At 37.0% G+C, this 25,632-nt stretch overlaps 4 protein-coding genes across 4 annotated transcripts; 1 reads left to right on the top strand and 3 right to left on the bottom strand.

Moving 5' to 3' along the window:
* The first annotated feature begins 1,660 nt into the window (after nucleotides 1-1,660).
* On the top strand, nucleotides 1,661-3,115 carry LOC108998375 (phospholipase A1-IIgamma-like). The gene is made up of 2 exons (XM_018974921.2): nucleotides 1,661-2,353; nucleotides 2,443-3,115. The coding sequence occupies exons 1-2, from the start codon at nucleotides 1,742-1,744 to the stop codon at nucleotides 3,040-3,042; spliced, it is 1,212 nt and encodes a 403-aa protein (XP_018830466.2). The 5' UTR covers nucleotides 1,661-1,741; the 3' UTR covers nucleotides 3,043-3,115.
* Nucleotides 3,116-10,116: 7,001 nt separating this feature from the next.
* LOC108998404 (pyruvate decarboxylase 1) lies at nucleotides 10,117-14,330 on the bottom strand. The gene is made up of 7 exons (XM_018974950.2): nucleotides 13,594-14,330; nucleotides 13,306-13,469; nucleotides 11,986-12,547; nucleotides 11,482-11,570; nucleotides 11,269-11,386; nucleotides 10,832-11,020; nucleotides 10,117-10,555 (listed from the first exon to the last, which is right to left on the bottom strand). Exons 1-7 carry the CDS (start codon nucleotides 14,056-14,058, stop codon nucleotides 10,385-10,387), a joined length of 1,758 nt encoding a protein of 585 aa, XP_018830495.1. The 5' UTR covers nucleotides 14,059-14,330; the 3' UTR covers nucleotides 10,117-10,384.
* A 2,098-nt stretch (nucleotides 14,331-16,428) lies between these two features.
* LOC108998416 (signaling peptide TAXIMIN 1-like) lies at nucleotides 16,429-17,123 on the bottom strand. Its single transcript, XM_018974968.2, has 2 exons — nucleotides 16,970-17,123; nucleotides 16,429-16,860 (listed from the first exon to the last, which is right to left on the bottom strand). The coding sequence occupies exons 1-2, from the start codon at nucleotides 17,086-17,088 to the stop codon at nucleotides 16,737-16,739; spliced, it is 243 nt and encodes an 80-aa protein (XP_018830513.1). The 5' UTR covers nucleotides 17,089-17,123; the 3' UTR covers nucleotides 16,429-16,736.
* Nucleotides 17,124-18,469: 1,346 nt separating this feature from the next.
* On the bottom strand, nucleotides 18,470-20,221 carry LOC108998415 (pentatricopeptide repeat-containing protein At1g28690, mitochondrial). The gene has a single exon (XM_018974966.2). The coding sequence runs from the start codon at nucleotides 20,080-20,082 to the stop codon at nucleotides 18,490-18,492; it is 1,593 nt and encodes a 530-aa protein (XP_018830511.2). The 5' UTR covers nucleotides 20,083-20,221; the 3' UTR covers nucleotides 18,470-18,489.
* Nucleotides 20,222-25,632: the final 5,411 nt, after the last annotated feature.

The raw sequence follows: 25,632 nt of genomic DNA on the forward strand, positions 1-25,632 counted from the left end.
TATGTAATGTGTTGTGAAAAGTGATAGTGTTTATTATTTTTCAATTAGTAATTGGCTGTGATTTCAGGTGTAGTTAATGGTAATCAAAGTTTCTGAGTAGCGCAAAACTTAAAGATTCACAACAATAGACCGCTGATGTTTATAGCTGCATAAAACTCCAGTCTCCAGCTTATTGTTGCCTGATCTAGTAAGTCTTGTAGCTGATGATACAACGTACGTCATTGCTACAAATCATGAACTTATGCCATATCAATACTACGAATGGTATCTGCTCGATCCTCTGAAAGAACTTGAACTTGGTTACACACCATCGCAAGCAAAGTATTGAAATGATAAGTTGCATGACCTAACTTCTTTGACTTCCAAGCATCTTCATGTTTTTCACATGTTTTGTTTTAATAACTTTAAAGCTACGTACGACGAGTACTTATGTCTTGAGGCCGTGATCGATTTAGATGATCATGAACCTGCAAGAGAAGCTTAAAGGAAAATGTTTGTCACTGTTAATGGTCGAAAAGAAAATTGAAGAAAAAAAAGGTGGTAATTAGGACTTCTAAGCCAAGAACATGATGTACGGGCATGGTCATTAATGTGCGCGCCTAGCCTGGCTTCTCGACAGTACAGCGTCAGCTTTAACATGATCTTAATTGGATACCATTAGCTATATTTGCCAATCTTGAAGGCATGTTAGCACGTCGCTTGAAGCATGCATTATGATTAAAATAAACATTCATGTCCCATTCTATATAAGTTGGATGATATTTTTATAAAAGTAATGATAGATACATCTTTTGGATGTGAAAATCAGGCGTACTACTTTTGAAAAAAATAAAATTTATTATTAAAAAAAAAATATTTTCCTGTGGGTTTGCAAATAATAAAAAGTAATTAATGGTGGACCCTATTTGTTTTAAAGGGAGTGCATAAGACTTACAAATGTGCTAGCCATTTTTAAAAAGAGTATATTGCAAATATCATATATTTCTCTATTTTAATTCGTGTAAGATCATTCACTAATTGATCAGTACGTACTTAAACATTTTTTTAGAGAAGGGAATCAAGTTGTGGATGCTTTGACGAAGAGTGGCGTTGGGTGAGAATAAATTGTTCACGGTTACAATTTCCTCAGGAAATTAGGGGGCTGTATAGATTGGATAAGATGGACACGGCATATGTACGTTAGAGATATATAGTTGGTAATTGTATAGGATTTTTTGGTGGGGTTGAGTTTTTGTTGGGTTTCAGTTGAGTTCTTTGGTTTTTTGTTGACAAAGTTTCCCTCCGTCATAAGTGAGAATTTTTAATAACGCCCTCCTTTTGGTAAAAAAAATAAAAAAGATCATTACTTAAAAACTTGACGCGGGCTGATTTGGTTGGAATATGGCCGAAGTTTAATTTATTATTTGTTAATGAGAAGTGATTTGTTTGTAATATTACGGTTTGGTGGTGGCAAATGGAATGAATAATAATGTTATTTAATGCATAAAATAAGACTTAAACATTCTATATCATAGTTTATTGATATCTCGATTGAGTTTTCCTTTTATTATTTTGATTGCTGAAAGGAAACACCAATTAAGCATATATTATATATATTAGATTTTTAGTTGGAAACTCAAAGGAAGAAGATTGAGTGGATTAAAAGCTGCTTGATCACTGTGTTCAAATGCACGGTCAAAGATGATCTCAAGCAAGTCATGTATATAAAGGCTTGCAATAGGATTAGTTGTATATCCTCACAATGTGGTTTGGCTTGAAGAATAAGATGAATAGCACAGCCAAAAAATGGAAGAGCCTTAGCGGCCAAAATCATTGGGAGGGTTTGTTGGACCCTCTCAACATTGATCTTCGCCGGTACATAATTCATTATGGTGAAATGACTCAAGCTACATACGATGCTTTTGATGCAGAGAAGGTATCAAGGTTTGCAGGAAGCAGCCGATATGCAAAGAAGAATTTCTTCCCAAAGGTGTTTCTGGAGAACGGCAATCCTTTCAAATATACCGTGACAAAGTTCTTCTATGCAACATCATCAATCAAAGTCCCCGAAGCATTTATCATAAAATCCTTGTCGAGGGAGGCATGGAGCAAGGAATCAAACTGGATAGGGTATGTTGCAGTTGCCACAGACGAAGGGAAGGCCCTTTTAGGGAGGAGGGATATTGTGATTGCTTGGAGAGGAACAGTGGAGACCCTGGAATGGATAGATGATTTAGAATCTGATTGGGTTTCAGCTTCCAAAATACTTGGAGCTGAGGGTCATGATCATCCTAAGGTGCATCAAGGTTGGTATTCCATCTACACTTCTGATGACTCTCGTTCGCACTTCAATAAGACTAGTGCCAGAAACCAGGTAAATTTCGACAGATTATTCTTTATTTACGTACCCATCATTCTTAAACATTACGATATTCATGAAGAAATGTTTCGTTTATGATCCAGGTTCTTGGTGAGATTAGGAGACTGGTGGAAGAATTCAAGAACGAGGAAATCAGCATAACTGTAGTTGGCCACAGCTTGGGTGCAGCACTCGCAACTCTAAATGCAATTGACATAGTTGCCAACGGATTCAACAGGCCAAAACACCATCAACACAAAAGTTGCCCGGTGACGGCATTCGTATTCGGCAGCCCTCGTGTGGGAGATTCGGATTTCAAGAAAGTGTTCTCCGGACATAAAGATCTTCGAGCCTTGCGCATCCGTAATTCTCCGGATTTTGTTCCCAACTATCCATTAATAGGGTACTCGGATGTGGGAGAAGAGCTGAAAATTGATACCACAAAATCGAACTTCTTGAAGAGTGGAAATCAGGGAAATTGGCATAACTTGGAGGGTTACCTGCATGGAGTGGCAGGGACGCAAGGGAGTAAAGGGAGGTTTAAGTTGGTGGTTCATCGTGATATTGCACTAGTGAATAAGACCATGGATGGTTTGAAGGAGGAGTATCTTATTCCGGCATCATGGCGGTGTGTGCAGAACAAGGGTATGCTTCAACAGCCCGATGGTTCTTGGAAATTGATTGATCATGAGCCTGATAATTGAATGTTTTTAGAAGTAATTATTAGATAGTCATAATAGTACGGGTTGTTGTGATATCCCATATGATAAAGATAAGAGTGTGTGGTGTATGGGATACCACATTGTTTGAAAATGAAAAATTATTGTTCTTTATAAGATTCTAATAAGACTCCAATTGTATCATTAATCAGTTCTTTTAGAATATATGTCATGTGGTTTGGACTTTATATTGGAACGTTACAGCTGTACTTTCATCCTATTACAAGATATGATTTATAATTTTTTATTATATAATTTTATATGATGGCATAAAATTAATTGATGATATCATTTATGTACGTTCTATATATGCATTATTTCTGTCGAAAAATATATATTCATATTGCGCGCTATAAGTTCTCATGTACATGTGTGCTTGTTGATTCTTGAAAGGAAAATACCAGACCCACAAAGAGAAATACAAACAAGAACACCTGAAAACTGACATATTTAATATGATATGTCACATATTTTACGATAAAGATAAATTTTACAATCTAATAAGTCATATCAAGGTATATCAGTCTCTAAAGTAAGTTTTTAATTCTTTCCATACACCTAATATTAATCTTCTTATCAGCCTTGAAATTTTAAGCAAAATTTATTAAAAAACCCAAATAAATCTGGCATAAAAGAGTGGGTTCAATACCACAAAGGTATTATTTTATGTGCTCTGATGGGAACAATGTATGATAATTAAAGAGGTAGCGAGATCGATGTGTTCAAGTTACAACCAAGATTTTTGGTGGAAAGGGACGTCAAGAAGAAGAGTGCACGGTAACAGAGAGGAACAGGGCCAGACAAAATGGGTTTGTTCAGTTATAGAAGGCATCAATCAAATGAAGTGCTGGTGACAACAAAAGCATGATGAAAAAATGGGCATTCTCACGCAAAGTGCATGCATGCATGCAATTGATTACCTAAGAGTGGGTTTGGATAGACAGTTCAGATGAAAACATCTCATTTGAAGTTGGACCTTATAGTAGTTTTGGCTATCCAAATACAATATTTCATCTTTTAAGTTTTGAAAATATTCATTTAAATGAATAGTAAATAAATAATAAAAATTGACATAAATAGTGCGTGACCAGTGTCAAAATTGACATAAGCAGTACATGAACAGTGCACAGTGGGATCCACCCCTTTATCAAATCCCAAAAAAATCAAAGCTATCTCATTTCATCTCACTATCCAAACATAATTTTTTACAAACTATCTTATCTCATGATCTTAACTCAAAAATTCTCACTACCATTCAAAATATCTCAACTCATATCGTCTGAACTGTCTATCCAAATCCACCTTAAAGCATCAGCATGCACAGTTTGAGATCATTCTTCTATAGTTTGTTTGGTGCAATTCGGTACCCAATTGGAAGGAATACTAAATTCAGCAAACCACATTGATGTATGCAAAACAGAAAATAAAATCAATATTACGAGTCCCATATGTAGCACAAACCAATTAAGGATGACTGTTAGAGCTTTGCAAAAAGAGGGTACTGGCCTTGAAATTATATTGTTGCAAATGGAATATTAACTATTTTTAGGTTTGATGAGGTTTTATGACCAGGAATTCCTATTTCTTTAAAATTAGACATACTTATTTCTTTGAAAAATTGAGAGTATTAACCGTTTCAGAGATGTGGGACGGTGTGGTTTGGTGCGACTGTCTTCATGGGCGTTAATCGTAGTCAAGCAAGCCTTACACGACAGATCTTTCAGTTAAATCACTCTAATTAACAACATCAACAATAAAATGCCCTCAAAAGAAACAATGAGATTTGTTAGTGTAGGGGTCAAATCAGTAGCCTATAATTAGCTTTAATATAAGGTCAAAAATCAAGTTAAGAGATAAAGTCATAAAGAGATAAGATAAGTTAACTTGGACTCCTAAAATGAAAGATACAGACTCATAAAAGGAAAGAGACTCAGACTTTTAAAAGGAACAAACTTCACAAAGCAAATTGGATTCAATCACTTCAAGAAAATAGACCTCTATATATATGAGGAGATGCCCCACAAATCTGACAGACTCTCCCCAAACTCTCTACATAAAATATCTCCACAGAAGCTCTATACGCCAAACTCCACCATACATAGCGACTCCAAAGGATCTCCCCTAAATTTTTCTATTATATTGAGCGATATGTGAGGCAATGAGAGATTGTAAACTTACCTATCATAGTGGATTTTGCCCCTAAACAACTTGTGGACATAGGCATTATGCCGAAAGACGTAAATTTCTATGTCACTCTATATTTATTTTTATTTAGCTTATTTATTACGTATTTTATGGATGAACGCGAAGAACACCGTATTGAAGCTCGAATCATCTCATGAGCTGGGGATGATTCTTTCCCCCCTTCTGGTCTGTTGTGCAAATTAAGGCATTAACAGTTGGCATCGTGATCAATTTATTTTTAACGCCGGAAAGGGGTGTAGGAGAATTCCATGGCTCATAAGATTGCATCCAGGAGCCAAATAAGTTTTTCCTATCAAATCAACTATTTTCTTGTTATTTTGTTTATTTCATTAATACTTTTCTACAAGAAGAAAGAAAAAGAAGGGGAATGTGTGTAGCATGCACTATGATTGCAGGCCACACATGATGTTACAAAAAAAGGAAGGGAAAGGGAGATTAAACTGGTGGAGTGCATGGCATGTACTGTGCACGTGACAGATGCACTCTAAATGCCATGCATGGTGTGCATAACGAATGCAGGTCATGCACCTAGTTTTTTTCTTTCTTTTCATTGTGCAAATCGCACGAGTTGTAGCCATTACACCTAGAGAGTGACGGGGTCTAGTTCCAACCACCCCATATGGCCGAGATGTCGTGACGACGGAGCCTTCCACCAGTCGCTCACCTTAGCGGCTCATTGTGCACGCCTTGCACGAGGCGAGCAGAGACTAATGAGTTGCTAGAGGCGCACACATTGATGTCCATGAGCTGTCGGAGCCACCACCAGCCATCAACCGCATCGCTTGCGATTTCTGCTACTGACAGGGTAGTTCCTCGATGCTGAAAGCCAAACACATCGGACATTGTGCCGCGAGCAATGGATACACGTTCCTGTGCGCCCCGAAGTTCCAACCACCAGCTGCCACCTAGCTTGTCAGAGCTTTCTATCTCAGGGCAGGTCCCCGACTACATGGCCTTTGTTTGCCGCCATACCTCACCTCCACCACCGACATTCGACACAGGAGCTGCTCAACGCCTCTCCACCACAGCGAGTATGCCTCCTACCGTGAAGCTTAGCTTAGTCGTACGCCCCCCAGAGCGTCGCAAGGTGGACGGAGGGCATGATGCCTGCACCTTCAACGGTGGTTTCTATCGTTGACAAGGAAGTTCTCAGTCACAGAGGCTCCTTCTGACGATTTCTTGGTGGCATGTTTCTGTACCCCTGTGACAACCTTGAGCTTGTGAAACCGGTTGTGGCCACTGCCACAACCAACGCCGGCATCTCCTGTCACTGTTGGAGGTTGCCACAACCTGTTGTACGGTGACATGCAACTTCATCCCCGGCAACACCACACCAAGTTGTGGCGAACAACCCAGCATAGTGGGCAATTGATTTTGGCAAGCAACTAATCGTGGCGAGAAAGAGCATCTGATGGAGTATGTAAAAGGCGACGGACCCAGCCATCAAAGGGGCACATAAAATTTATAGATCAAATAATTTCGTTTTGGAGCAAATAAGCATGAACATGGAGACAAAAATAATGCACTTTAATTGATCTGGCATCTAGGCTCAACCATGAGTCCCGATCCATACAAGCAAAGCATCGGCGGCTAAATTGTCCTAGTTTGTCTCTTTCAAACTTGTTATTTTAATTTTTATTAACAATTTAGACTTTTAGAGATTTTCTTCACTGCAACTCCTCGAGGTTCCATAAGAATCTAAGTGGCTACACACTCTGGGAATATACTTTGTGGGAAATCGCCCATATGAAACGTAATACCGGCTACACCATCTCAAGCACCATTCGGGCATCTCAATTTGTCGTTAACAGTTAGACCGCTCAATATTGCGGGCATCCCAAGCCTTCAATAATGCTAAAGCATGGTCGCCCACGGCCATCACCCGTCTGTCACTGACCTTCACTACACTCTAGCAGAATGACTTATGTTTACAAATTCAAACTTGTAATTTGTATTACACTAATATATTTAGTTTCGGTATTGCGGGCATCCCGAGCCTTCAATAATGCTAAAGCATGGTCGCCCGAGGGCATCGTCTGTGTGTCACCAACCTTCACTACACTTTAGCAGAATGACTCAGATTTACAAATTCAAACTTGTAATTTGTATTACACTAACATATTTAGTTTTTTATGAAAACCTCTCGGGGCGGTCGAACTTAACCTCTCGCCACAACAGTACAGTCGAGCATCTCCCCAAACACCAATGATGAGTATAAAGATTCTAGTGCCAAGGAAAAGGGCGTGGAGGTCAACAGATCACATGATATTTAAACACCAATGATGAGTACAAAGACTCATGGTGCCAAAGAAAAATAGGGTGGAGGTTAATAGACCACACAACCCTTAAACATCAATGGCGAGTCAAAAGACTCGCGGTGTCCATGAAAAATGAAAAGATCAATGACTGCCCGACCCTACTCACACCTCGCCGAGAGTCAATAGGCAGGACATGTTGTCCTATTGTCCAACCTCCCTCATGATGAGCCAACAGACGGGAAAGGTCAAGAACCGCTCGACCTCCTAGGCGCCTAACAGGCAGGCAACTCTCTGGACTACCCAACCTCTCTCACATGGACAGCAATACAAGCACATCATCTTCTTCAGCAAATGCCGAGTGTTTATGCTCATGCCACAACCGCCGCCAATGGGTTAACTTCAGGAATGAGCCACCGAGCTCCACAATTGCATCGTGCGGGTTTCTTTCAGGAATGAGTCGACGAGCTCGGCAACTGCCTAATGTGGACCTAGGGAGTCGACAGGCTTTCTGACTACTTAAGCGTGGGTTACTACCAACAAACAACAAAATGAGAACACCAACAACAATTTACACCAAGGGGTAGAAAATCCACTACTACCAACAAAAGTAAAAATGATCACAAAAATTATACACAAAAAACTAATCATGGATCTTTCTCTTTGAAATCACTCTCTCAAGCTCTCAAGCCTTTGATCTCTCTCGGGAAAGAAGAAAAGTGTGAGGTGTTTACCCTCTCTCTCTAAAAAAAAACTAGGCCCTCTCTCTAAAAACTCTCGTCCGAACACAGCTGGGGGAGGGGAAGCTTCGACTTCCTTTTCCCCTTCCTCTCATCCATCTTTTATCGTCGTCTCCGATGGTTTCCCTTTTGTTTTTGTTTTTTCAAGTTTTTCAGCCAAATAAGGGGAGGGTAGTCGATCCGAGCTTCTCCGGTGACCATCTTCTGACACGCATACCATCGGGAGAACCCTCACTTGCCGATTTTGTAGCCGACCGCATTTGGGTGCCATTCGGAGCAGCACATCACATCCATGTGCGGGTTACAGAGAATGCATGGCACACTCAAGCCACCTCACATCACACTGTGTTGGTGCCATGTGCGGCAACTCGGGGCCAAGTATACCGGCATTGTTTCGACTGGCAGATTAGCTCCTTCCCAAAGTGGCGCGTGTCATTCACGCGCCACCACCATTTCCCTTTAATGTTTTTTTCTGGTTCTGTTTGTTTAGTGGTTGTTTGTTGTTTCCATTTCTGTATTCCCAATTTAATGTCGGTGTGTTTTTTTGTTGGTATTTGTTTGTTGGGTTTGTTCATAAGTAAAAGAAAGTGAAATAGGCTATTGGACTTATGTCCATAGCTAAGTGGGTTCCTCCCTCCTCCGATTAGGAGGATGGATGTGTTGTTCATTTCTCCTCTTTTGGAGGATGGAGTTTGTTTTCGGAGTTTTTTATCTCTGTTTTATACAAAGACTAATACTCTCTTTTGAGTCTTATGAAGTACAAACAATGTTCGTCGCATAATATTTGTGTACAAGGAAGTTTACAGTAGATGTTAGGTTGGCTTGTAACTTGAGTCACAGATGTAACTTCCTTATGAATGAAATGAAGTCTATTTCCTATTAAAAAAAATAAAAAATAAAAAAACTAATCATTAAAATATGCACTCTTCGCTGACAATAGACAATCTATCAGTCAAACATCTACACAAATAAATAAGCTTAAAATTGAGCTTCACCCTCACCTAATGCGGTAGAGTACACCTTCCGCCAAAGCAGAGCTCCATGCTCACCTAATGCGGTCAAGTACATCTTCCGCCTATCTCTTCAAGTTGAGCTCTTCACTGCTTTGCACAAAACAAACATAAAACTAGAGACCAAACGGGAAACCAAGGGTCAATGTTCAAATTTTATTTTGCAGATTATTGACTTAAAGATTCTCAAGGTCTTCTTGTCCAACAAATCACCCTTAAGAATTGCAAGCATCTGTAGGGGTCAAATCAGTTGACTATAATTTTCTAGATAAAGCCGAAAATCTAAAAGATAAAATCATGAAGAGATAACAAGTTGATCAGACTCCTAAGATGAAAGACATATAGACTTCTAAAAAAAAATAGATTCAGGCTTCTAAAAAGAAAATGATTCACAAGGCAAATTGGACTCAATCACTCTAAGAAAATAGACATATATATATATATATTTATTTATGAGAAGATCCCCCACAAATCTGATAGACTCTCCAAAACTTTCTACACAAAATATACCCATAGAAGCTCCATACGCCAAATTTCACCACACATAACGACTCCAAATGATCTCCTCAAAATTCTTCCATTGTATTAAACGATATGCAAGGTCATGAGAGATTGTAAACTCACCTATCATAGTAGATTTTGCCCCTAAACAACCCGTGGACGTAAGCATTATGCCGAATCACGTAAATTTATATTTCTCTATATATTTTTTGTTATTTAGCTTATTTATTACCTATTTTATGGATAAACGTGAAGAACACCGTATCAAAAATTGAATCATCTCGTGGGCTGTGGATGATTCTTTCCTCCCTTCCGGTCTGTTGTGCAAATTATGGCATTAACAGTTAGTTTTTATTAATACATCATGTAGCTAGCCAGGTGGGTAGGATGAACGAAAGGCAAGATTAGTTTCAAAGCTCCAAAATGGTTTGATACTAATATACAGCAATAAACACTCGCCTCTTTTACAACAAAAAGCAGGATGCAACAACAATAGAAATCTCTTCCAAACTAAGCAAGCCTGTTTTCTCTTATTTGTAGTTCTGCTACATGTCCCTGGATTAGAACTCTATATAAATTCCGAACCTGCGGAAAGAAATTTTCCAACACCAATCTCTTATTGAGGATTTGGAGGGCGGCCGTTAGCAGCAGAAACTCGGGATCCCCACTCCAGCAGCTCTTTGCTGGTGTCATCCTTGTGCACAAATACTTCAATGAAACATAAAGAATCCTTTTGTGCTCCTGTTGCTGTTGCAATGGCTTCTACCAGTTCATTCTCTGTTTTTACCTGTATTTTTAAAATAACGGAATCACTTGAAAGAAAGCATATAACAGTAAGAATGAAATGGATACGAAGAAAACAAATTAAATTACAGACTAAGCAATGCTTAATAATGTTCGATAAAAGGATAAATTTTGGAAGTTAATCACAAACAGAGAATTGTGTTGCAATGACCAAGCTGAGGAAGAGTTATGCATGTGTAGTAAAATGATAAATCATTGAGCTCATATCCTCTTAATTATAATATAAGAATCAGAATTCCATCTCATGAATGATGATAACCTTGGCAGTCCAGCATTTGCCCTCGCCATTGTGGATGGCATCAACAAGGCCAGTGTAGTCCCAGTTCTTAATCACATTGTATGGGCCATCATGAATCTCAACTTCAATTGTATAACCACCATTATTGATTAGGAATATGATGGTCCTTTGTCCGCATCGAATCATGGTTGAAATATCCTGAGCTGTAACCTGAATAAAACGGAACATTCGTCAATCCATGCTCTATAATCTATAATCCAAAACATAGAAATTCCATGGCACGGTTTAGCAATCTGTCATCAGGACCAAGTCAGGGATCCCCACAAATCCCCAAAGCAGGGACAGGAAAGGTTTTGCTTGGAGGGGACAGGGACAGGAAATAGGCTTACCAGTCCCGTTGCTATCCCTACCACCAGCACAAACGTGCTATAATAGTTTCTATCATAATTATCACTAACCTGAAAACTACCATCACCAATACAAGCAATCACACGCTTATCTTTGGCAGCCTGAGCATAACCAAGAGTGGCACCAACTGACCAGCCAATAGATCCATATTGCATCTGGAATTCATACCTGAATCCAATCGATATTAAAAAAATGGCACCCTGCTGACTGATAAACATCTCATATTCAAGTATAAAGGGAGCTTAAAGAAGAGCCTGGCTTACCCACAGTTCTCAGGGAGGCGAAGCTTCTGGCAATTGAACCATGAGTCTCCAGTCTCAGCAATTACTGCAGTGTCTCCACCTAAAATCTCCTGTTTAAATCAAATAAAATATTTGATTACTTATAACATGAAAAAAGACGCAGGAAGAAGAAATTGTGTATTACTAAGATTATTTAAAGTTTGGAGCTCAAAATTAACAACCAAAAATTTCACAATAAAGACCTAACAATTTTTCTAGGAGGATGGTCCAGAAAAAGGAGACATGAAAAAAAGGTTACCATTTGAAGGACTGGAACACAATCTTACAATCCCAGTGGCATGAAAAAATTGATGAACTATGACGGGCAAGTTTACTAAACCAATAGATGGAATATGCTACACCAACCGTACTGGATATTAGATGAGAAGAAACAACATAGTAGTTTAAAGGAGTATGTCTTTCATAAACCTCAACGACCTCTCAGAATAAAATGTTTCGTTTTACATAGCGATTCTTGGGTCTTACCTGAATGTGTTTGAAGAGAACATTGACCCTTAGAGGCTCATCTTTCTCACATCTTAGAGGGATGCCTGGTGGCACAAAGATCCGGCGGTAATTCTCAAGAGCTGTACTGTTTCTCTTTAGCTTTTTGGCCAATGCACTTAAGAAATCGGCCATGAAAACCCAGCCATAAGAGGGACCATTGGCTATAGTCACACGATTAGGATGCACCATTATTGCTTTCTCCTTCTTGATCAGCAAGGAGTAACCAACAGAGCTGTAATCATTAAAGATGGGACCAACAAAAACATAGGCATCGGCAGACTCCACAATCTCCCCAACGAAGCTGGTGCTGACAGCACCCCAATAAGTCCCAATGAAGTGCGGGTGGTGCTCCGGAACTAACCCCTTGGCTGAGGGCATGACAGCTATTGGATACCCACTGGCATCTGCAAGCTCTACGAAGGCCTTTTGCGCCTGCCCAAACCTTAACTTGGGCCCACCCACAATGACAGGCTTCACAGCTTTATTCAAAAACTCAGCCGTCGCTTCCACCGCTGCTTCTAATCCTTGTTGATTACTAACCCTGCATGAAAAGAGTGGTCACGTGAGTCAATTCACTAACATAACTAAAAAGACTAGGATCCAATGATTTAGAGTAAGCAAAAGTTCCATCTCTACAACTTAAAACAAGATGTGCGCTGAAAAAAACTGCAGAATTTATAGTTGCATCGAAAATCGCAAAAATGGGGCAAGAAGATGACATTTTTTGGATCTGGGTACATCATTTCCCATGTATTAAAAGTGACGTAGAGCACCACTACCCATAAACATCCCAAATGGACGAATGAGAATGTCTTCAGGATGTATTAATCCAAAATTCTGTTCTTTATCGGCCAAAAACTTATGCCATCATATTGTTCACGTTTTTTTTTTCATAGATAGGGAGTCAAAGATCAACTGCTCAAACCAAAATAAGCAAAGTTTATAGAGAAACCTCAGCAAGCAAGCAAGCAAGATCCTTTCTCTTCTCTATAACCATCTAGCTATTTACTGCCCACTTCAAGTGTATCAACTTTACATTTTTATCAACATTATTGAAGCTGCCTAGCATAATTTTCACCCGTTGTCTGCACCTTACCGTCGCATTTATCAAACAACGTACTAACCAAAGAAAGAAACACACTTGTCAAATGCGTGAACCAAGTCGTAAAACATATCGTTAATTATAGGAACCCATAAGTTCTAAACGAACCATAAATTGGTTGAAGAATTCAAGAAAGGCAAATCAAATTCATACACATTCTAAAACCCAAAATCGATTAGTAAGAGAAGAATCCTTACTTCGGTAGTATAAAGAAGGGCACCGGCTCCCTAGCGAAAGTCGGATGAAAAATACCCGGCAAATTACAACCGATACTAATATAAACCGGCTTGCTTTCTTTCAAGGCAGTCGAAATTGCCGTGTCGATCAGCTCGTGCGCATCATCCAAGTTATTCACCACTGCCTGCGTACATTACCAATCAATTATAAACTTGCATAGGATGATCAAAGCTTCCAAAAATAAAGCATGAAATTAATGAGACACATAGACACGCTATATAAACTATGTTTCTTTCTTTCCGAGTTACCTGAGCACAAGTGACTGTCTGAAAGCACCTGAGCTCTTGAGAGAAATCGGGCAACCCGATTGTGTGATGGAGGATCCGGTTAGTCCCGTAATCATTGGAGTTGGGCCCACCAACTATACAAATCACCGGCAAGTTCTCACTATAAGCGCCGGCGATAGCGTTAATAACGCTGAGCCCCCCGACTGTGAAGGTTACCACGCACGCGCCAACGCCCTTGGAGCGCGCGTACCCGTCAGCGGCGTACCCGGCATTGAGCTCGTTGCAGCAGCCGATCAGGTTAAGCCCAGGCTCGTCGACCAAGTGATCCAGAAGTGTCAGGTTGAAGTCCCCGGGCACGGAGAACACATCCCTGACGCCGATCTGCACGAGCCGCCGGGCCAGGTGACATCCCAGCGTTCCGATGGGGGCAGCTGGGTGGAAAGGCGCGGGAGCCGCAGCTGACCCGATTGAATTTGCAGTTGCCATGAAACTAAATTATCCCTTTGATATTAATCAGGTTTTTGGGTTTCTGACGGCTTTTGAGTTTTGATCGTGCTCTGATATAGGTTGATCTGGGAAAATGGGTGCCGCACAGCGAAGTAAAAAGAGTGGCTTTTAGGAAACCATTGGCGGACTTTGGGAGAATAAAAACGTGATTGGCTGCTACAGCCTACCGTTTAAAGGTCGGAACATCGAGAAGAATCAGTTTTTCTTCGTTCTCTTCGTTCCCTTGGATGATTGGTTAATTTCTTTGACTCGAACTACCAATCCGACCGTAGATTATAAGATTAAAGTTTGGTATTCGAACATTACAGTTAAGTTATATGGATTTGATTACATATGATTAATAAACGCATTGATTTGTGTCGATTAATAATCATGTTCTTTGTAACAAGAACTCAATATATACTTCTCGTATCGTGTCATTTATTGGGACTCAATTTGTCTTTTCCTTTTTTTTTTTTTTAGGTCTCGTTTGATTAAATTCATATGAGATGAGTAATTGGACATACTCACAAGTTTGGGTAATGTAATATAATTCATGCTTATAAAATATTAACCACAAAAAAAACTAAAAAAATGATTTCAAATTCGAATAAGAACGAGTAATTTACTAAACAGGTTAGACATGTAACACAATAAGACAAGTCATAAAATATTATAATCGGGTACCATTATTGGACGTGACGAGAAACCGATAGTTGTTTTGAACTGTTTTCTGTGGGTTTAATTACTTTAGACAAGTCTAAAACAGTGTTGGCTTTAGTTTTTGAAAAGTCGAGTTGTTGGAAACCATGGACTATTCCTTTGGTAATGGACTATAGAATAAAATAATACGTATCTTATTAATGTGGTGAGGACACACCGACAAATCTACGTATATTTTATCGACATTGGGTTTAGTAATCAATTGCAGGGATGGACCAAAAGATTGAAATAATGCAAGGTGGGTTGTCCCTGGTTTTGACATTTAAGCTCATTGGTTGGTTTGGATGATGAAATGAGATAAGATCATTTTAAATTAAATTTAAAAATTATTAAAATATTATTTTTTAATATTATTATTATTTTAAAATTTAAAAAAATTAAATTATTTATTATATTTTATGTAAAAATTTAAAAAAATTATAATAATGAAATAAGATGAGATGAAACCGTTTCTATATCTAAACGGAATGGTAGTTTCATCTCCTATAAATATCAACTTAATTTATAATTTTTAAAAGATAATATCAGCTACGAATTTAAAATAGATAAATTTTATGTAAACTCTTTATAAAAAAAAAAAAGTAGAAGATAAATAAATAATATTTTTTTATAATTTTTTAATATGAAATTTATTATTTTATAAAAATTTATGTGAAATCTATTTATTTAAAATTTATAAAAATTATTTCTCACCTTAAAATACATAATTGTCACATCAGTAATATTATGTTTATGTTACAAGTATTACTTACTAAGCATATAAGTAATTTGACGCATCAAATCGCATATCAACGTTAATATGATTTTTTTTAATAAAAAAAATAAAAAGAAAAAATTTAAAAAAAAAAAAAAGGTTATCTATTTTATAAAAATTATTTTCATCTTTAATTCCAACCATTTCACCACCATTTCATCGAACGAATGTGTTACCTGTCTAACTCGCTTAAAAACACTTTTCCTTAATTCTATTGAGGTGGGACATGATTCTTTGTCGGAGAATACACGTGGAGCTCCAAGGATAAACGTAAGAGACTCCGACAATATACGTGGAGCTCCAAAGATAAACATAATAGACTTGTTGGTATTATTCATTGTCATAAACAAAAAAATATCAGTCAAGATAATCAAACTGAATAAAAGAGAAGTATACCGAATGGAGAGAGTTTTAGGACAAAACAATGCCATAAAATAAAACAGATAAATAAATCGTAGCAAAATATCTTTGATTAAAAGAACAATTTTACTACTACATATTCTAACGCTCGGAATATTAATTATCAATCCCAAACCAGTTTCGTAAAAGATCTTTGAAATTAATTTTTTTTTTTTTTAAGGATTATGAGTTCGAATCCAAGTTTTTCATTTGAAGAACTGGACTATATGCCATCAGCCCTTGACGAAATCAACCTTTTCTTTTTTAAAGAACAATTTGTATAGTAATTAAAACGGTAATATATTAAAATGAAAATGCATCATACATTAGCTCTCCAAATGGTCCAGTACAATACTGATAATAATCACAAGATTTATTATTTACCACTAGAATCGTATGGAAAAATCAAGATTTTTCTCAATTCTGTGTCCAAATAAGATGGTCTAATCTAAATCCTATAACATTTGAGATTTTGAGACAATATGAATCTCGCATAAATATTTATTATTATACTTGCTACTTTTCGAATCGAATGATTCAATTTGGTAGAAAATTACAGAATTTCACCACAATGAGATATGAGAAATGATATTTGTAGTTGTGGGTGTATAAGCACCGTACAGTCATGAATTTGCGCATTTCACGACTGTATGTAACATTACTCATGAGATATATGTTGTGCATCAGAGCAGAGACAAAATCTATTTCCCCAAGACGTGTCAAGTTACACGTCTATTAGGAAGATAATCAAATATCAATCAACATTTGGATAGTGGATATTCTTTTCAGGCTACCTACAATTTTAACAGGGGATCTTAGATGTGAACCATTCCATGACCAGAAAGGGAGCCTTGATTAACATTAGTGCAAACTCAACGATCAGTGTCACGCACAAGCAGCATGGGCATATGCAAGTCAACGCCAACCTGCAGCCTCAGAAACACAAGGTTTTTCTCTAATGTTCCCATAAAGAGATAGGAGGAAACATCAGTATTCTAACAAATCTCTGTGAGTGAGTGAGTGAGAGAGACTAACCCGACGATCCAGACGAGGATTCCAACAAGGGAGATGAGGAGGGCGAGGAAAGCGAAGGGCAGGCCAAGCAGAAAGCCCAGAGGCCTGCATTCACAATCCTCACAGCAGCAGCAGCACATAATAGCTTCTTCCTTTTTTCTTCTTCTTCCTCTTCTTCTTCGTCGTTGCTTTTTGGGCCTTTCTTTTCAAGATCTTTCGTTCTCACAGCTTCAAGAAGCAGTAAATACAATGCAAAATCTTGTTGACGGAGAACACGAGTACTAGTGCAGGTCGATAAAAAAGACAAAATGAACACGTACTATGCTGTGCCGTTTAAACAAAGTTTGGGTCATGATCTTCGAAAGAAACAGGTGAACTACCAACAACAAATTCCCACGTCATCATCGAACTATTCCCGAAGCTCCCTTCGTGGAATGTCTTTTCAGTGCTTTCTTTTAACTAAAATTTTCCCCAACCTCCAATCAAGTTTTATAATGTCTCTTGTTTGAAGAAAGAACGATTTTGGTTGTTTATCTACATTCCTTTCTGATGGAAAAATATATCATTTATTCGTGAAAATTTCCCCTCTTGGGCTATTATTAATTGGTCATGACACTAGGAGTCACAAAATCCTCAAAATGCTGTGTAAGAAAATTGTCACCGCTTCATTTTTCGAACAGACAATCACAGAATCAACATGCTTTGGAAGCCATGATATGCAAACAAACTGCCCCTTCAGGTTTACTGGATATTTTAACCATCGAGCATATGCTCATTCTCAAGTGTTGAGGGTCAAAAGCTGCTACTTTGAACGCCTAATGGAAATGTTTAAGAGTACTTACCAGTCTACCACTGCTTCCAAAATATTCTTCAACTTGAACAGATATCGCCCTCGCATAAAAATGAGCAACTTGCTGTAGAACTGCTTTGCCTTCGAGGTCAGCGCTTCTATTCTCTACCAGAATTTTAAGACATTTTCCATAGTCCATATGCCACGAGCGACAAGAAAACTTGGTTTCGCTGCCTTGGTTCTTCTAAAATTTCCCAATTTCATCATCCAATGACAGCCGAGACTGAATATATTGTAACAATTATTTCGGTACGTAAGCCTCAAATCTCTTGCCTCAATTTTGTCCATCAGGTTCGATACCTAAGAAGCTTAGAAGCCTGGCTCTGAGCCTCCTCCCACTTTCCACTACTGCGTTTATAAACTTGGGGTTCTGAATTATCCAACCTTGCAGAAAGTGGATGAATCTAGCCACCAACTCACCGCAGACAACAGTTGAAGCGAGCCCTTTTGGCCTTTTCCTGAATCTTTCTAGAGTGAACATCACAAACCTTGCAATCTGCACGCTAGTGGTTATCTTGTGAACAATTATGTCTCCACTCTTGATCAAAGAATCCAAAAGCATAAATTACATGTTCATCCAATCCTCAAAAGAATATTGAATGATATCGTTTCCCATATAAACAATATCGTCAAAGCAAAAGGAGACCTGAAAATACATGGACTATGGTTTACGCCATGTGAATCTGAAAGCTTATAAAGCACTATCAGTCCCAACCCAACTCCAGCCAGTATCTTTGGATATCCCTTTGAACTTCATTATCTCCCTGAGTTCACTAACACTGTCCCATTTCCCGGCAGCTGCCAAAGTATTGGATAGTGCAACATATGCCCCAGGCCGACCATCAACATTCAAGTTAAAAAGTTCATTGGCAGCTATGTTTGCCATCTCAACATCACCATGCAGCCTACACGAACTAAGCAGAGCAGCCCAAACATCAGAATTGGGCTTTTCGGGCATCCCTATTACAAACTCCCATGCTTTCTTTAAACTGCCGGCACGGCCTAAGAGATCAACCATGCAAGCATAATGCTCCATCTTTGGTTTCATCGAGTAATCTCTCTCCATGCTTTCAAAGATCTCCCGGCCTTTATCAACTAGCCCAGCATGTCCACAAGCAGATAGAGCACCAAGGAATGTAACGTAGTTGGGTTCAATGTGGTATTCCTTTTGCATCTTGCTAAAGAGGTCAAGTGCTTCATCAGGATATCCATTCTTCCCGTATCCATCAATCATGGAAGTCCATGAATATACATTCTTTTCTGTCATGTGGTCAAAAACTCTTCGTGCGTCCACAATTTTTCCACATTTAGAATACATGTCTATGACAGCACTTGCCAACTTAATGTCAGAGAAAAATTCAGTCTTCATCAGTTGACTCTGAACTTGTTGGCCAGTTTCAAATGCTGTCAACACAGAGCAAGCCCCGATCACACTAGCAAATGTAGAGATATTAGGCCAAAAGCTCAACCGTTGCATGCCAATATAAACCTCAAGCGACCTGCTAGCATATTCAATCGATTTGCTGTAACCTTCAATCATCGCATTGTATACCACCACGTCTTTTTCCACCGTCTTCCTGAATATATCTTCAGCGTCCTCAATAGAACCTTGACTCATGTACCCTGAAATCATCGATGTTGAGCATATTACATTCCTTCCCAGCATCATATCGAACACAGTCCTAGCGTAAGTAACCTTCCCATTCTTAACATAGGAGTCAACGAGCGCTGTATAAAGAACATCATCCAGCTCAATAGCAGATTTCAGTATCTGAGCATGCACCAATCTTCCTAAACTACACGGCAAAGGCACATGACAAGCACAAGTAGATGCCTTTAAAAGCATAGAAAAAGTAAACCCATCAGGCTTTTCCCCAGAAAAAACCAGTCTACGAACTAAACCAAGTGATTCTTCAACTTTTCCATGTTTGATATATCCACCGATCATATAATTATAAGCAGAAAGCGTTGTTTGAGGTAATTCCTCGAACGCTTGGCGTGCATATTTCAGGCAGCGACATTTCAAGTACAAAATGAGGAGTTTGATGGAGATATTTGTATTGGTCCTGAACCCAGTTTTAAGAATATGGGAATGTATCTTTCGGCCAGGGGAGGGGTTATCCGAGTTGATGTAGTGCTGCAGAGCAGAGGCAAGAGAGGTGGCATTTGTGTGAAAGAGATATTGCGTTGGGGGGAAAGCTTGGTCAGGTGGGACCGGGAGTTTAAGATTGTGCTGTGATAAGAAAATGGACGGTCCGATCGTGGGCAGTTTTGCATTTTTCATCTTATCATTTGATCTGATCCAAACTGAGCTGAGAAAGCCAGACGAAGCTGCCGTGTTCTGCGACAGGTCATTCGGGGAGGGAGGAGGGCCGGGAGAGAGGGTTCGAGGAAATTTGCGGAAACTTTTTGCGACTGAAAAATAGTTTGAAATCACGAGGCCAGACATGTGAGAGAGTAGAAGTAACAATCCTCCTGCTGTTGTTTTTTTTTTCTTTCAATGGGCACGGAAATTCCGGCCCACTTGGATTCGATTTTCACAGAATAAAGTTGATAAAGTAGGATGTAGGGATATGAATTGGGCCCATTGGGCTTGGTTGAAGGCAATGAAGTTGGGGTATCCATGTATTTTGTGGGCTGTCGATAGAATAAAGTGAGCAATGAGGTTAATTATATTATTATGATATCTACAATGATGGGCTTGCTTTCCAATCCATGTAATATGTATGTCGGAGTCCAAGCTTTTGAGAATTGGATAATTAGGATTTAGTCCCCTTTTTGAGAATATTTTTGTATGCCTTGTGGTTTTACCTATCATGAGATCGGCTTTTGCCTCCTTCACTACTCTTGGCTCACCATTACATAATACATAGAAAGCCCATGCATACTGGCCAGAACTATGAGGTTTGATAGAGAAATGCTACAAGAAAGATTTATCCTCTTTAATATCGTGTTTTGTATGCTTGGACAAGGTTCTAGCAACTCAAATCAAGGTTTGCACCTGCGAACACAAGGGGAAAAATGGACTCGATGTGGTCTGAAGAACCTCCAATACTTAAGTTAGTCTCTTCATGTGTATAGTAATGGATGGAGCATCACTGAAATCAGAGAGCATTTCTCATACTTGAGGGCTGACCTTTATACATGGTTGCTGGGGAGAATTTCGTACCCCATGTCAAGGGGCTCATGTCATCCTCTACAGTAGCTCTCATTCATGGCCTTTAATGCGATGCAAGACCTAGGTGGTGCTATTAATGCGGTGTAGCTCCCCTAGTGAAGCTTTGACGGTAGATGATCGAAGCTATCGCCCTTCATGTTCAATTTCAAGGGATGGAGGGTTGTTTGTGCTCCTTGTTCTCTTGTCGGCGTAGATCCTTAAATGCTGAATCTTGTTGAGGGTGTCAGGGTCGACGTGTCTTGTCTTTCTCCATCGATGTGGTTTCCCGCGCATGCATCTATCCATGGTTGACGTACTGTTCAGGTCAAACTCCTTCTTCAACCCCAGGGTCGTAGGAGGATGGGACCTGGATAGGAATAGGCCCTAGTATTTTGCACATGTCCAACTCATTTGTTCAAGGGGAAAGTCCCCCTCTAATACTATACACTTCTACTTAATTAATATGTAATTTGTTATTTTTACTTTTATATTTAAACACATACATATTTTAAGTATTAAGATAATAAGACAAAAATGACAAATTACATGTTGATTAGATAGATGTGTATGGTGTAAGATTTTCATATAGAATTAATCTAGTAGATAAACTTTAAGTGTTGGAACAAGTGGTAAGAGTCTTGGTCTTGGTCTTGGTCTTGGTGATCATATACTCATTGGAGGTGTAAAGTTCCAATTCTATTATATACATGCCCGAAATTAGGTATCAATCAATCATTAAAGTTGAAAAAATGAGAAATAAGTTTGTCTCTAAATGTGAATTAGTTGCTGGTAGATGTTAACGTTGATGATGTAGGAATGATGGCAAGTGTCAGCAGATGAGTTGAGAAATATGTCATGACCATATATAAGCTGCCAAATAGCCAAGTTAACCCGGCCGGGATATTATATTATATTAGAAATCGATCATATGCATGCAGGTTCTCGTACAACGACGTCGCATGCATATGATATTATATTAGAAATCATGTCTCGTGATCTTTCGATCGGTTATAAATACAAAATTAAGGTGGATCGAGCAACGTTTCCTTCCACAAGCAGTCCACTTGCGATCGAGTAGTGTCATTAATATTAATATTGGGGAAAAGTGAAAAACGCTTGGGAAGCTTTTTTTCATCCTTGTGGGGATTGGAAAACAACGTCCGTCCGTCCATTATTTGCAGAGTCTCTGCAGCATTCACGTTCGTTTTGAGTGGACGCACATTTTAAATCTCTTTCCACTTTCTTCATCATCGATCATCAAGTGGCCGTCAGACCAATTTAGCAAAATTCTTGCTTTCTAAAAAGGCTTCTTACGTACGTATCTTTGTCGTTTTATTTTTTAAACTTAGCTAGCTAGGTGCGTGCATGGGGTCATGTATATATGAATTTTCCGTTTCACGATAGAGACGTGTCGCCTACAACATATATACAAAATCATTAAAATATGTCATGGTGATAAAGCTGTTATGAGATATCAATAATTGAATCGAGTTGTAGATCATGCCACACTGCACAGTTGGAGGACCACGATCTTCAAATTTCATCTCTCATAACTAATGTTTGAGATATTAATATCGTGAATTATGCAAGCGTTAGCTTTATTATTCATCATACATTATAATGTTACGAGCAATACTACATATAATTGTAGAATGTATAAATGACATGCAGTCGTTTTGAAAAAGAGTGGGGTCTATTATTAAAAAATTAATTTCTTTTCATGTGGAATATCCTATATTTATTTACTTTTTTTAAAGTAACTGTACGGCGCTTACACACTCACGACTGCAAGTATTATTTCTCTAATGTTATATACAATCTTGAAGTGTGAGGTCTTTGCATACTCCATTTAAAAAAATAAGTTAAGTCATTATTAAAAAATAAATTTTTCACGTAGTTTCTAAATTTATTCCTTTCTTTTAAATAGAGTACATGATGACTGCACATTTTATAACTGCAAATATCATTTCTCGAAATGTGAATCCCAAACAATTTACTCTTTTGTTTTTTCAAAATAATGTGTAAGATAATTTTTTAATGATATACTACATTTTTTTTAAAAAATATAAATAACGTTTACATAATTCATAAACTGGATAACATTAAGGGCAGGTTTGGGACCTCAAACAAAACACAAAATTCTCATCTCATCTCATCTCATCATTACACTTTTTTTCAAATCCTCATACAAAATATAATAAACAATTCAACTTTTTTAAATCCCAATACACATTTTTCAAATTCCAAAATAATAATAATATTAAAACTTAATATTTTAAACTTTAAAATAAAACACAAAATTTTCATCTCAACCCGCAAACCTACCCTAATAGTCCTACCACATAGGCTCTTGTTTCTTGCAAAACGGAATTTGGAGCCTATTGTTAATCAGTCCGGCTGAATTTGAAGTGAAATAAATATAACAAAATAATGAAAGTCGTCTTCTTTTTTAACCACGATATACAAAACACTTTATACAGCCAAAAGAAGTTCAAATCAATAGAAACTAATATATATTTTCGAATTAAGCAACATAATCTAATTGTTTATTAAGATTAATATCTTATATAATAAAGTTGTACAAAATCCTAAGAAAACATTAACGACTAACTTACATTTTCTGTTGCTATCAGCCGAGAAAAAAGAAAAACACATCTTTATGCTTGGTTGCTATCATAAAACAAATTTAAAATTGAAGTCATTAGACTGTCATGTAGGGATTGGAATGCAGATAATGTGAAGAGTAATGCTATTTATCATCTTAATTTTTATCATCTTTTCATCATCTCATGATGTAGTCATAAATGATTATAAATTATTTATTATATTTTATTTATAAATCTATCATTTAATGTCACATCATGAAATGATGGAAGGATAATGAGAATTAAAATAAGAGCTTTGCTACACAACCTCCACCACACTCTACACTCCACACTTTTTTAAATTTTTAATATTTTTTTTAAATTTTTTTTTGAGTTTATTCTTTTTAAATTATTTTAAATTATTTATTCATTATTTATATAATAAATATTTAATAAAAGAAAAAATAATAAAAATTAAAAATAATGTGAAGTGTGGAGGTTGTATGAATAGTAGGAGGTTGAGTAGATTTTTTGTTAAAATAATGAATATATTTTTCCTAATACGAAATTGATTCAGTCAAAGCAAAGGTAGCAGGGGTAAATCAGCACATATTTGTAATTTTTGCGTATTTTAATTTGAGAAAAGTGAATAAATTTAATATATATAAAAATTATTTTTGTAATAATAAATTTAACTATTTTTTTAAAAAAGTGCACGAAAACTTGCGTAAACTCTGACTATAGGCAGCGTTACTCCTTCGCCATAGATCTTGATCTGCATTGTGTGCATGCCTACACAAAGTAGTAACTCGTGCAGCCACATAGCTCATAATTACGTACATGATTCTTAATTCATGTACTATCAGCGTGCGCAAAAAGATCGAGTTTCTGAAACCATCCTACATATATAGCTTCTAGATTTGCACTAAAAAAAATAGAGGCAAAAAACATGGTCTGCTGCGATGGTCTGATTGGTATGTCCGTGTCTGCATGCCTACGCAGTTACATTAATGTTTCCAGAAAGAAAAAAGTAGAAAAAACAGGGGACGGATATTGACAAAGGAAAATGATAGGCTCCCGTTGGAGTTACCGTTGGCTGTTTTTTAATATATATTTTTTTATAATTATTTTTATAAAATTTTTTAATAATTTTAAATATTTAAAAAAAATAAAAAAAATTTATAATATTATTAAAAAATACTTTTTTAAAAAGTAAAAAAAAATTATTTTTTTTATTTTATTTCGTGATTAAAGAAATATTTTTTAATAATTTTTTTTACTTCATAATTAAAGAAGTGTTTTTTAATAATATTAAAAATTTATTTTATTTTTTAAAAATATTTAAAAGTAATAAAAATTTTTTTATAAAAAATAATTATAAAAAAATATATCAAAAAATACATACTAAAATCAGCGCTCCAGCAGTACTCTATTGGCAAATGATATATATACAATATTTTATATAAGAGTAATGCTACACAACCTCCCTAACTTCCACACACCACTTTTTTTTTAAATATTTATATTTTTTAATATTTTTTTTAAATTTTTTTTTGAGTTTATTCTTTTTAAAATAATTTTATTTTTCTATTCATTATTCATATATTAAAAATTTGATAAAAAAAAAATTTTAAAAATATGTGGTGTGTGGAGGATGGGAAGTTGTGTAGATTTTTTCTTTATATAATAATAATTTTAAAAAAATATTTTTATAAAATACCGTATAAAACTAATATTATTTTTCAAAAATAATTATTAGGCGAACCATCATCCGTGACTGTGGATCCTTCAGAAATTCTGCAACGTGATATCAGCCTTCCTTTTGCATTAAATTATCGAGCTGTAACTTGATCAGCAGGACCGCCGCAGCAGTGCTTGGAACTTGTAGATGGCAGATGCCTCTTCTTTTTTATAAAAGAAAAATTAAAGAAAAATATTGTAGCAACTGACTTTACGTATTGGGTTAAATTGAAAAAATAATAATAATTTATTATATAAAAACACGTGATGAATTTATTTTTATAATTTTTTTCTTAAATGTCGTATTTTTTTATAATTAAAAGTAATTTTTATTATTATAATAAAGATACTA

Source organism: Juglans regia, chromosome 4 (assembly GCF_001411555.2).
Source record: "Juglans regia cultivar Chandler chromosome 4, Walnut 2.0, whole genome shotgun sequence".
Lineage (NCBI taxonomy): Eukaryota > Viridiplantae > Streptophyta > Magnoliopsida > Fagales > Juglandaceae > Juglans > Juglans regia.